Genomic DNA, 13,372 nt, shown 5'->3' with positions numbered 1-13,372 from the left:
AGAGAGAGAGAGAGAGAGAGAGAGAGAGAGAGAGCGAAAGAGAATGAGAGAGAAAGAAAGCGTGAATTCGTTACACGAGTTGTAAAGCACGAAAGGTGAATAAAAAAGGGAAAATAATGAGATTCTCCTTAATGAAGCCGTTGAAAAACGGCAAATCGCTTTTCGGTCGCTCCAATGGAGTGTTTCGCGCCGATTAAACATAAATTTGTTGTTTGATCGCAAGTTATGAAAATTCCATAACCAAATTTTTCCGAGTGATTAAGTTGATGAATTCTCTCCGAAAACTTTTCGGCATTTAATCGATTTTTTTTTCTGCGCCGTGACATGACCTAAACACAGTAAACACAATGATTCTAGCAATGTTGAGATTTGACACTTAACTTTGTTTTAGTACCATTTGCTGTAGAAAAAGTTCAAAAGTTCTATGATAAATACATGAAGCTTTGATTTGTGATTTAGTATATTTTGAACTTTTTCTAGTAGAAATGTTACTTAAATGGATTTTAGTGGCAGATTCCATATTGCGGTTCTAAAAGTTAGAACCGTCGTGTTTGCTGTGAACGATCTCATTCAAGCACATGTAAACAACTGGCGCTCTTTCTCAACACATCTCCCCGCCCTATTATCAGTTATCTAGATTTTGTTCATTTCATTGTTTCTCTCTCTCTCTCTCTCTCTCTCTCTCTCTCTCTCTCTCTCTCTCTGGTTTTTGGAATGTCGCGTAATTAGTCACTAGAACAATTCCCACAAATGAAACACACAAAATCAGATTAAATTTCATTGCTTAGATTTTATCTAAAGCATGCAATTGTCAGCATTTGTAAGCGTTCGCTTTGCCATTACGTGTGTATAAAAATAGATTGTGTCATTTCGTGATTAACAACAGAAATAAAAAAAAAACCGTACTCAATCTATGTACAAATGAGCACGTCGATGCATAACGTGAATATTGCATGAAGTCGTCAGAGTGAAATGAACGGAATGGAATGGAATGAAATGGAAAAGAAATATCTCCGAAAAAGGGAAAATTGTGAGTTATTTGGGCAAATATTCAAAAAATAAAAAAAACCCTTTCATGCACATTTAAATAAACGGAAAGCCGTTTCACCACTTAAATTCAGTGTCTGCGTAAGCTGGAGCCCGCGCGTCGAAGAGTCTCCGAGTGTTTTTTTTTCTTCTCTTATACCCGAAGACCTAGACTCCATTTGTAATCAGATCTGTTCATATGTAGTACTCGCATGTATTAGAATCATACATGAGTGTGTGTCTATTTTTAAATAGAACACGATTTGGTGCTATAAATGAATATCGAATCCGAACAGTCTATATTTACACAGCGTGCGTATTGGAAATCGAGCACTTGAATTTACGCGCGCTCGCATTCAATGGCTCCAGTTTTTTTTAAGTGTGTGGCTTATGTCTTGCAATAAAACCACAAAAGTTCTTCAAAGAAATAAGGAAATTGATACTTGAGCATTTGCGTATATTGTTGTTGCTGTTGGCGTTTTTTTTCTCATCCTGGGTTCCTGTCGTGTCAAAAAATTGCCAAGCACTTGTTTCAATGACGTTAATATGCGCCCCCGTAAAACGCTACTACTAAACTCACTTGCAAAGCACTTGAAATTCTATCGATGATGCTTTTACTCCCCTCCAGGTCGCCCATTTAGGCGTATATAAATACGCTACTACATAATATTTGCATTTTACCACTTTCGGATAAAAACCTAATGATTTTCAATTACATTGGCAACAAGCGATGGAATCCAGTGCGGAAAATGTCAAATCGTTCAATGACTTTCATCACCATTCGGCATGAAGGGTTCGATTTAAATCAATCTTGTGCATGGCAATACGAATACGGCACGAATGTAAGCTACGAGGCGTAAAAATCGGAACAGAATGCATGACACCTACAGTGGGTGACCGAACTATGTGAAACGAACCAACGCAAGGGTTTCATTGGAAATGAATCAAATCCCAACAAAGTACCTACAATTGGATGGGGGATGAAAACCAAACGGCAAATATTTTACAATTTTGAATTCACCATGTTACCGAGCTGCAACTGTGTAGCAGCTCCAAATTGGCTAGATGAAATGTCTCGACGATGTTTTTTATGAAATTATTATTACGAATGGAGGGCGGGTGGTTTTTTTTTCATTCAATTTTTATTTAAATGACTCGGTTTGAATGTACATTTTCGCATGTGCACAGCCGCCCGATTATGAGCCGTGCAGGTGTTACACATAATAGTGTCGGAACTCTTCAATAAAAACACTTCATCATTTCATGAAGGATGAAAAAAGAACAAGGACCAAAGAGCGCAAAAAATGGAAATGCAAATCGAAATTGGATTACTTTGCGGAAATATGTAATTTTCGATGTGCCGCGTCAAAAAAAAAACAAAACAGCAAATCGACTGAAATTTCTTGTTCAAATGGAAAATGCTCGATTGCAACTGCTTCGGCACGTTTGCCAGTGGCAATGAGCTAATAGAACCTCATAATTGACGTCAAATGCCTTTGAAACTGGTTGTTGTTTTATCCTTCCATTCCATAAGTGTGTCTATGTAGTACTATGTGTGTTTGTGTTATGACGATCATCGGTCGGTACCAGCCGCCAATGCATTGCAACCAATTCACACGAAGAATGATAAACGGAATCCAGCAATCTCCTTATTTCACTTCAATCTATTTATAGAATTGGATATATAGCATTTGCTTGGTTCGAGCAGCGGAAATGGAGAGGGTCAGGCACAATAATAGACAGAAATAAATTCTGATTTGTATAGAGGTTTTTTTTCTCGCTTCTTTTTACTATTCATCACTTTCTTCTTTTACTTCGTTCGGTTTTTGTTTCGGTCGTGTCGAATCTTTCCTTTTCCATTTCCAGTACACATTTCTTTGCATTTTTCAATGGAGAGCTGCGGCAAAAGAGTGAGAGCGAGAGAAGCTCCATAATCAATATGCCCTGTGTGTGCCACGGTTTTGTTCTGTTCGTTCTGTTATTCTTTTTTTTCTTTGTATGAGAAAATCCATTTCCAAACCGAAAACATAAAATGAAGGTTACTGAGTCGACGAGTTATAGCATTGTTTGTTTGTTTGTTGCTTCAGTTATTTATTTTAAAGTGACCCTAAATCCAGAATCATTTCAATTGAAATATTCGCGTATAGGTCAATCAATGTAAATGCTATATACTCTTTCTCTCTCTCTCTCTCTCTCTCTCTCTCTCTCTCTCTCTCTCTTCGATTGTTTGGTTTGTTGTTTCTGTTAATCGAGAAGTTATTTTTGCCGTCCGACTCATCCGGAGGCCATTTATCGATTTTTGAAGCATTTTGTCGTACATCATAAAAAAATCATCATTCGATGCCCAGAACCAATACACTTTTCTTACATTTGTTCACTTGTTACGTCCTCTTTTTTTGCTCGGCTGCCGTTGCTGCTGCTGTTGTTGTTGTTGTTGTTGTTGTTGTTGTTTTTTTTTTACTGCTACGTAAATTTAATATTCAATTAAATTGGCATTTTCCATTGAAATAGGAGGACGGATGGAAGCTCACTCGAACAAATTATTACCAAGAAGGATGGCTGGCAACGGGCAATATTCGTGGCATTGTTGGTGTCACGTTTACAACATCCACGAGCAAAAAAAATATGGACTATCCTCTGCGAACCAATTACAATCTTCGAGGCCATAGATCAGACGTAAGCAATTGCCCTTTCTTTCTCTGCTCGTTTATTATGCGAGCAGATGAAAAAAAAAATTGGATACGAAAAACAAACAACAACATGTTCATCTTCTTTATTGAATTTAATGAACGGAAATGGTAATATATATTGGTATATGTGCAGGTAACGTTAGTGAAATGGAACGAACCCTACCAAAAGCTGGCATCCTGTGATAGTACTGGCATTATATTCGTATGGATAAAATACGAAGGCAGATGGTCAATTGAATTGATAAATGATCGAAACACGCCCGTTACGCATTTCTCTTGGTCTCATGATGGTCGTATGGCTTTGATATGTTATCAGGTAAGTAGTAAAAAGAGAAAGCCTACTAAATGAGGCAGGAAATAAAAGAAAAAGCTCTGTTTACAACGATACACATCTAAATTCGAATTTCGATAATAGGATGGATTTGTGCTGGTTGGTTCGGTTGCGGGTCAACGTTATTGGTCGTCGATGCTGAATCTCGATTCGATAATAACATGCGGCATTTGGACGCCAGACGATCAACAAGTGTACTTTGGCACGGCCCATGGTCAAATTATCGTGATGGATGTCCATGGAGCGATGGTGTCACAGGTACAATTGTATGCCGACATGAAAATTACGTCAATGGCATGGTCTTGTGAAAAATTCAAAATGGAAGAGGGCGAAGATGATCCAGGTGTTACTAATGCAGGTAAATTACACAAGAATTTCATTACGTTCATCCAACCATTTTCGGTTTTATTCGACCCTATTCCACCATTTTTGTTGCATAGGCAAACGGAATTTCATATTAGCGGTCAGTTTTCAAAATGGATTCATTTATTTGCTCAAATCATACGATGATGTTTCACCTGTTCACATAAACACGGATATGAATGGATCGATCGGTTTCGTAATGGAATGGAGTAATGCACAAGAGCTATTGGCTGTGGCGGGAACGCTCAGTCAATCTGTACAGCCAATGGATTCACAAGGGGCACTTGTTTTTCATAATGTTGTCAAATTCTACACGGAAACTGGCTACCATTTGTACACGGCTCGCATACCAAGCACAAGTAGCCCAGTGTCGGCACTCACATGGGGACACAGTGATAAACGATTATTTATTGCAACGGGAACGCAAGTGCACATCGCATGGGTGTCGAGGAAAGTGGCAACGTTGCAATTGTTGTGCCGATTGCAAGTGCAAAATTGCATTGGATCAGAATTGATGGTCCCAAAACTACCGCTCCCGTCGAGAATTAAGTCTCTCATTACAAATATGTATTCACAAACCATACGGGTGAGCATTGCATTTTTACAGAACAGAAAAACAAATCAGAAAAGAAATTTCATTTTTAGAGTGGTACAATAAATATGAATTTGTTTAATGGGCATTCCCTTTTTTGTTCGTCTTTGCCAGTGTTGTGTTCCGAATATGAAGTCGTTAAGAGAGTTTGTTTCACGTCCACCGTCGTGTTCAATTCGACTACACTGCACCATGATACGTCATGATGACGAAAATAATGTTGGATCTGGCGTGTGCTATACATTGTATTTAGAATATTTGGGTGGTTTGGTGCCGTTGCTAAAAGGCAAAAAGACGTCGAAAATTCGCCCCGAATTCGTGATATTCGATCCGCAAGTATCACGTAAGTTGAGAAGTGCTTTTCGAATCAAAGCATTCCTTCTTTCAATTGCGTTCGTTAATTTTTTATTTTTTGTTACAGCAAACAACGTCTTTCATCATTACACAGAAAATGGTTTTGAAGCAAAGAGTTCTTCGGATTCGAGTGGCTCAACCGTGAATCATAGCGATTCTTCCGACAGTGAAAACGAGGGTCGATATCGAAATTCACCGCGACCACGACGGCGAAATTCACCTCAGCAGCCGAAACTTCCAAATCAAAATAATGACCGTGCATCCAATGGAAACGCAAACGACACCAACGATCCCAATGATGATTTGGCTTATGTTGACACTCTGCCCGAAGAAGTGAAATTGGTGGAGGTAACGTCCAATTTGTGGGGTACCAAATTCAAAATCCATGGTTTAGCCAAAACCGTACCCGCTAACCTCGGTCAAGTGACATACAAAACGTCATTTTTACACTTGCAACCGCGTCAAATGACACTGGTCATAACGGAATTGCGTGATGATTTTCCCTTACATTTGAAAAGTATGTGTGCATTTTCCATTGTCAAATTGAAACAAGCATTTTAATTTTGAAATTCATTTCGTAAATTCAATTTGCACAGCTGAGGAAATGGAATCGGATCAAAATTTCAATCCAAATGTTTTCTCCGAAGATGAAGACGAGCAATCGGCGTTGAATCAAAAGCGATCGAATGCAAACGAAAGTGCGCCGATGATAGCGCCAATGTCACCGCGGCCCAACCGATTCCCATCACGATCGAAGAATGGCAATTTGTCGAAAACGGAGAAGAAGAGCTTGCTCGGTCCACTCGCCAAGGCCGAAATGTACGAAGATGATGTGGCGTCCAGTGAGCAAAATGTGGAAAATCAAAGCCAATCACAGTCCAAACCAATTCGTCCAAAGCATATAGAAACATCAATTACATCGAGCTGCCGACCAGGTCCTAGTTATAGTAGTTTTGTAGCTCAATATAGTAGATCATCGTCGAATGGCAGCGGCCAATCACGGCACGCCATATCGCCGCTGTGTTGTGAAGGTTCTGTGCCAACACTACAATCGCCGAAAAACGCTGTTGGACCAAGTGATACAATTTTCGAGCGTCCACCAGCCGTTCAGACTGCAGCTATTATTAATTATCCGATTAATAACAATGACTACACAAACAGCATTGTTCACACGAAAAGCAGCATTTCAAACGAGCAATCCAAATCGAACGCACAACACATTCCGCCAAATCAGCACCTATCGAACGGTGGCAATGCTGCGATGACCAATGGCAAAAATAGCCGCACAACGGATCGATTACACTCAAAGAAGAAAGATTTACAGTATATCGATGATGATACGCCAACAGCATCGGGTGTTGCCCTTGCCACCGCCACCACGGCGCCAGCAACTTCTTCAAACGAAACGAATATGCACCGAACAACTACGGTTGTTTCGATTTCACCGGCATGCCTGAATATGTCGATGACGCGCAGCTGTAGCGTTGGTTACCTCGATTCAGTTGACACACCATCGGATGAAGCGTTATCCATGTTGCGAAAAGAAACACCAAACAAGCGACTGGTGCTCGTTGACCGGAAACCAAATAAGAAAACCAAACAAACGGAAAATCAAACCAAAAAAATGAAATTGATTAAGTGTGGCAAGTCGAAAAGTTTGGATTCATGCGATCTCAAGGAAATTCCGGTGAAAGGGAACACAAATGATGGCGGCGGAGCGAATGTCATGCCGAAACTGTGCGAAGGCCATGAATCGGAAACCGATTCACCGAGCCACGTGAGACGCGTACAACCGAAACTAATTGAAACATCAATCATTGGTGCGTTGTCAAGTGCCACCGAACAGCTCTGTTTGAATTGCCAAAATGCCACCAAATTGATGCAGTGTGAACAATGCCGAAAAACGTCCACCAACGTAATCGTTGATCAAATTAAGACTGTTTCGAATTCATCTAGTAGCAAGTCATCAATCTCCTCGTTCACCGAAAACACACCAAAACCACCATCCAAACTGGATCACATGCTGTCGGAAGCGATTAAGGCGAGCAGCAGCAGTAGCAGCAACAGCAACAGCAGCAGTGGCCGCAACAAAATGGAACGCAACAAAGCGAAACCACCAAAGAAAAACACTGAAGTCATTACAAGTTACACCGGTAGCTACACCGACAGTCCGTTATTTTCACGAAAGCATCGCTTTGGCGAAGAGGCCACCAGTTCGCGATACTCAAATTCTGATGTCAGATCGTCACCGTTGCTGTGTCGCAAATTTGAAACCGGCATCAGTTTACTAAAGCAATTCTCCGAGGCTCGAAAACGAAAGAAAGAGGAAAATTTGCAGTTAATTAAAGCCGATTCACAGAGCGACCTACATCAAACATCGTCTAACGACACCAAAGCACCTGTGGCATTGCACACACAGGCTTTGACCACGCTGGAGAACATCATCAGTCGATTGCGTGATCTGGACGACAATCACAGCCGTTTGAATCCACCATCGTCACCGCAGCATAGCCGATATCCACGCAGTTCGCCAGCATCGCCGGCGTTGAGCAAGAAGAGTAAACGGAATTCAAGCACTTCGCCAATTCGGCATTTACTCAACTCACCGTTGTTGAATCGAAAAAATCGCAAAAAACAACAAGTCGAAAGTTCAGACGATGAATCGCATAACAATTCAAATGAAGATAGCCCTGGCAAATACAACAGCTACCGTGACTTGGAAACATTTCAAAAAGCACAGCTTCGTCAAAAGGTACTGCTTTTCCATTCTTTTCCACACCGCCAACAACAACAGCAGCAATAAGAGCCTTGCATGGCTGTTGTTGATCTCTTTTATGTAAATCGATTTTTTATGTTCTCTTTTTTGTCTCGTTCTTTTGTCGCTGCCATTTTTTTCCAACTTCAATTCACACAGTTAAAGCGCGGAAAAATTGAACCGAATGGCCAAATGCCAACCGTGACACAACCGGCCCCATTGCGTCGCGAATTTGTAATGCACAACAAAGCACCAATGTGGAATGAGCATAGTCAAGTGAGTAAAACGAGCGACGAGGGTTTGAGGTTGAAAGTCAACCTCTTTCCAACATAAAATCCGACCCGGTTTCCGATAACGATAGATTCTACTATTTTCAAATCACTTCAAAATACATGCTTAAAATGAAAATGATATAATTTAATTATCATCCTCCAATTTTAGGTGTACCAATTAGATTTTGGCGGCCGAGTTACACAAGAATCGGCGAAAAACTTTCAAATCGAATTCCGTGGCAAGCAAGTACGTAAAACGCCATGTTCCACATTTCAATGTCGTTTTATTATGCAAATTGCATTCCATTTTTTTCCGAGAGATGGAAAAGTGTCTCAACCAATTTTCCTTCTTATTTATTATTCCGTTTTTCTTCGGTTTTCTCTTCACTCATTCACAAAAAAATAGGTCATGCAATTTGGACGCATCGATGGAAATGCTTATACGCTTGATTTTCAATATCCATTCTCAGCACTGCAAGCGTTTAGCGTTGCGCTGGCAAATGTAACCCAACGTTTGAAATAGATTCACCATTTTAAATTGCGTATATATTTATATACTGAACCAAGATTAAACAGCGGAACCAGGAAGAGTAGACAAGAAATCAAAGAACATGCTGAATGTAGGAAGAAAAAAACACAACCGAAAAGGGAATATATTTTTTATACAATCAACAGAACCGAACTGACTGTATGTAATGTGTATTTGTAAAACACTTGTGAATCGTTTGTTGGTTTTTCTGTCTTTAAAACAAAATGGAAAAAAGAAGACTTATGTTTAGAGTTCGTATTAACATGTGAATGCTTGGTGAATCTCTTGAATTTGCACCACAGAAAGCTTACCTAGTAAGGAAATTTTTGTTGTTCGATCGTTTTAAACACACTCACATAAAAAAAAACGTTTTTTTGTTTTTGCAAAGTAGCTATAGATTTTATCACAATGACATCAGACGGCCTCGGCATTGATGGCACATTTAAAGTGTAAAAAAGACTTAGACCAAATGTGACACAACATGCCGTCAAATGTTTGAATTTTATTCATTTTTTTAATCTTAGCTGACATTCACTTCGGTATTTTGCACAAAAAGCATGCCAAAAAATATTGAAAGAAAAAAAAAATCGGAAAAAAATTAATTGTAATTTTTGTCAACGCGCTTTAATTTTGTTCAATGTGTCCCATTTAAATTCATTTATGTTGTAGTTTAGGGAATACGACGACGGTACCGCATTTCTTTTCTCGAGCTTATTTTGGGTGAGGCGTTTAAAGTTAAATGTGGCCGCTAGGCCATTTTTTGAAGGAGCACGATTTCTTCTCATCGTGCCTTTCAAACGCTTCTATCGTTTATCTTTTGTATTTTCAAACAAATGGCTTATTTTTCATTTTTTCAATGAAAAAATCTTAATTTTTTTCTTCGTTGAATGAATTCAGAAAAGTCCTGTGCAATGTGGAAAAAAAGCCTCACTTAAAAATTTAAAAGAAAAAACAAATTGAATTCGTAAGATATTCAGAGAATTGAATGAATGTCAATTGATCGATTTGCCATTCATTCGCACGTGTTGTTTTCAAATTCAGTCGGTGTTAATGCTGATCGCTTTGACTTTTTAACGGATTTTTGAAAAATCCCATTATAAGGTGTCTTTTTTTTCATTAAATTGACAAAATCAACCCTTTTTCAACCAATATTATCTAGTGTGATTTATAAATAACATAATTCTTCTAATGATAAAATTCGATTTTGCATTTATTTGATATTTTATGATATGAATGGATTTTGCATCAAAATTTCGAGAGACAAACATAAAAATAAGCTATTATGTGTGACGTAAAAAAAAGCGCATTGAATTTTTGCTTTTGTTCGTATTGATGCTGAGAGAGCAAAATGGAACACAAAACCAAACCGTATCGATTTAAGTATTATTAATGTTAATGTTTTCATTTTGTAGTTGTTGTAAGTGTTGAGCACAATGCGTCTCACAGCGATATAAATATGCGACCATGTTTAGAAGAAGAAGAAAAAAAATGGAGAAATTCATCAAAGAATATATTTGTACCGATGATTTAACAGAAGAAGAAGAAAAAACACTGATTAACAAATGAACTTATTAGCGAAATTACAGACAAAAAAATCATTTTTTTTTCTCTATAGGTTAAGTAATGAAATCATTGCTCATGAATTCAATTATTTGAAACAACTAAAAGTGTATCCAACAAGAAATGTCGCATTCTTATTTATTAATTAGGGCGAATGTGTTTTTAAATATGTATATTAATAATAATTGGCCAATTGTGTAATAATTATATGTTTTTCATTCTCACTTCTTCTCGATTCGATCAATCGATCAGACTTCACTAACCGATATTTAACAAACTCCATAGTTCAGTATATAATTGAATCTTTTCGGATTTAAGAATTGCACATGAATGTTTTTTACTTGCACTCGTAAACAATCAATCACTTTACCAGAAATTTATTAATTTTGTGTATATATTAACTCTTTGCACTTTGTCACTTACTTATTTGAAATAGTCTAATGAAAAAAAAAATGCTATTCTATCACACACAAAAATGTCTGAACATTAATGATAATCTTTATCGATGAATACATTTCATCGATCTAAAAAACAAACTTGGTTCGTTTAGTAAAAAGTATGTGTGTAACGCACTAATCGTAAAAAGAGAAGTGATTGAAAAAAAAATTTAGATATATAAAATTTAAAATCGAAAAAAAAATCTTCAATGGGAATTCCCGCTTTTAAATGGACAATTGAATTGGAGCTATGATTTTTAGTATTCTATGTGATGAATATTACCTATGGAATTGATCGAATTTTTGTTTTCGTTCGTATTATATGTTCGCCCGCAAACTAAGCAAAACATTTCTCATCCCAATGCCCAATGGCAAGGGCAGTCTATTTTGTGCTGACTGAATTGCCGCAATCATTTCGCAGCAAACAACTGAATCGGTTAATGTATCACTAATCAAACTTCAACAACATTGTCCAATAATAATACACTATACGGGTATAGTTATAAATTAGAAGGAACGATCATTCATTCGATAACAAAAACAACAACAACCACAGTAAAATATGCATAAATTAGTGAAACATTTATTTAAAGGCACTATTTTCAAAGCTCACGATCGCTCACGATTGCAATCGTGCACGTTCAATTACATTTAAAGTATATAGTGCACGATTGCAATTATGAGATTGCAATTATGGACCTTGGAAAGAGTGCATCAAAGAAGAAAACTAGTAGAATAATCCCCTTTGGAAGCACTTTGGAACAAAGCCAAAATTTGACATAGAAACAAACAAAATGCTTAAGTCGTTGCAATGTGTAAATATTGTGAAATTGACAAGAAAACCCATTGAAATCTTTGATTCGAATCCCTTTGCATACAAACGACTAACAATGTTGTAAATTAATTATGCTTTACTCACTTTTAACCTCTTAACACTCAGCTAATAATAATCCAATATATTTGTCGCGTTGTGTATTACATGTGAGCCAAACCAAAGCAAAACCAAACACAAAAAGTGAAACGCCTGGATATTAAATTTTAGCTTCTGTAAGAAGTCACTTGTAGAACTTTACTCAGCATCACCGTTTGCACCACAATATACTAATAAACACACACGAAACTTGCAAAAATAAAACAAAAAACAAATCTTGCTGTTGATAATTCGTATAATAAACCATTACGTTTGATATAGTTTAATGTGTAGAAGGTCTTTTTTCTTTCTGTTAGTTCCGTTTTCGATTAAATTTATGTTATGGCTATGAGAATTTAGCACAGAATTAACCGACAACAAAAAATTATCTCTCCTTATTTTTAGCTCCATTTTGTGATTTCGCATATGTTTTTCGTTTAAATTTAAATCGATAGAAAAACGCTTTATTACTTACTTTCTACTCAAAGTCTTCAAAATCAAATTCAGCACAAGAACATGTGTCAAAATTTTAAAAACCAAAATTAGGTCGTAGCAACTACAAAAACATTCGTTAATTAAAAACAATGATTAATTCATTTTTAAAAAAGCATACAAATCGCGACTGTCTGAATCAACAAACAATTTATACGCGCCCATATTTTCTCTCAATCGCATGAATATAGAAATTAATGATACGATTCAGACAAAAGACATATATTTATTTTTAGCTAATATTTATTGAATAAATTGTTCAGCAAATTTTTTTTTCTTTCATTTTTCATTTCGTTTTCTTTTTTGCTTTCTATAAAATGCAAAACGATATTCCAACTTAACAACCTGAATTAGTAAATTTTAAATTAAACTAAACATGTGAAGCCATTTTTAATTATATTAAAATGAAACATTCAAAACTGGAAATAAAAACTATAAATTGCGTTTTCTTTTTTTTAATCTATAGTTCCCGCTCAATACTATCGTACGCAATGTACGATACAGTTTTGAGTCGTTTTGCGTTCCGAGGCATGGTGGTATTTATGGATGTATCCACCTGCATTCTTTAAATATATCGCAAATACGATTAGCAGGAATATTAAAATTGGCAATTAGCGGTGCACATTGTTCCATGTGTGGTCTATATTTCTCGCACTTGTGTCCAGGTATTATTGCTTTAGGATCTATTACTCGGCTGGAAGGGTAACAGTTGGCGTTGAATACAAGTTGAACGCGTTCCTATCGAGAAATTCAATCGAAAGAAATTAGCCGTTCGTCCGAATTGATTGCTTACAAATAAAACACTCACTGCAGTTGGGTTTTTCTTAACCGCATTCCTTATGTTCTGAACAATTGTTGGGCATAGTCCACAATCTTGGAATGGTGGTCGTTCACTCGTTGGTGGCAAATGTGTTGTATCCGGATGACAGTTTACGGCTTCGAATGCAGCCATACCTTCGAAAAATGGCATCAATTTTGAAGTAAATCATATAAAAAGACGATAAAGAAGAGATATTTTTCTACACTTACAAATAAAGAGCGAGGCCAAACAATTGGAAACG

At 37.2% G+C, this 13,372-nt stretch overlaps 1 protein-coding gene across 1 annotated transcript in view; it reads left to right on the top strand.

Annotated features, from left to right (window-relative positions):
- The window catches only part of LOC129578658 (tubby-related protein 4), a 17,897-nt gene extending 5,147 nt beyond the window's left edge, over positions 1-12,750 (top strand). The window contains exons 3-12 of the mRNA XM_055467535.1: positions 3,538-3,702; positions 3,850-4,032; positions 4,132-4,405; positions 4,488-4,996; positions 5,117-5,345; positions 5,424-5,873; positions 5,953-8,108; positions 8,271-8,387; positions 8,553-8,630; positions 8,790-12,750. Of these exons, the coding sequence (XP_055323510.1) occupies positions 3,538-3,702; positions 3,850-4,032; positions 4,132-4,405; positions 4,488-4,996; positions 5,117-5,345; positions 5,424-5,873; positions 5,953-8,108; positions 8,271-8,387; positions 8,553-8,630; positions 8,790-8,906 (4,278 nt within the window). The 3' untranslated portion in view covers positions 8,907-12,750. The remainder of the gene's footprint in view (positions 1-3,537; positions 3,703-3,849; positions 4,033-4,131; positions 4,406-4,487; positions 4,997-5,116; positions 5,346-5,423; positions 5,874-5,952; positions 8,109-8,270; positions 8,388-8,552; positions 8,631-8,789) is intronic.
- The last annotated feature ends 622 nt before the right edge of the window (positions 12,751-13,372 follow it).

The sequence above is a fragment of the Sitodiplosis mosellana genome, unplaced genomic scaffold (genome assembly GCF_009176505.1).
Source record: "Sitodiplosis mosellana isolate CC-2019 unplaced genomic scaffold, AAFC_SMos_1.0 Smas_scaffold_6226, whole genome shotgun sequence".
In the NCBI taxonomy this organism is placed as follows: Eukaryota; Metazoa; Arthropoda; class Insecta; order Diptera; family Cecidomyiidae; genus Sitodiplosis; species Sitodiplosis mosellana.
This window is presented reverse-complemented; position numbering and strand designations above follow the sequence as displayed.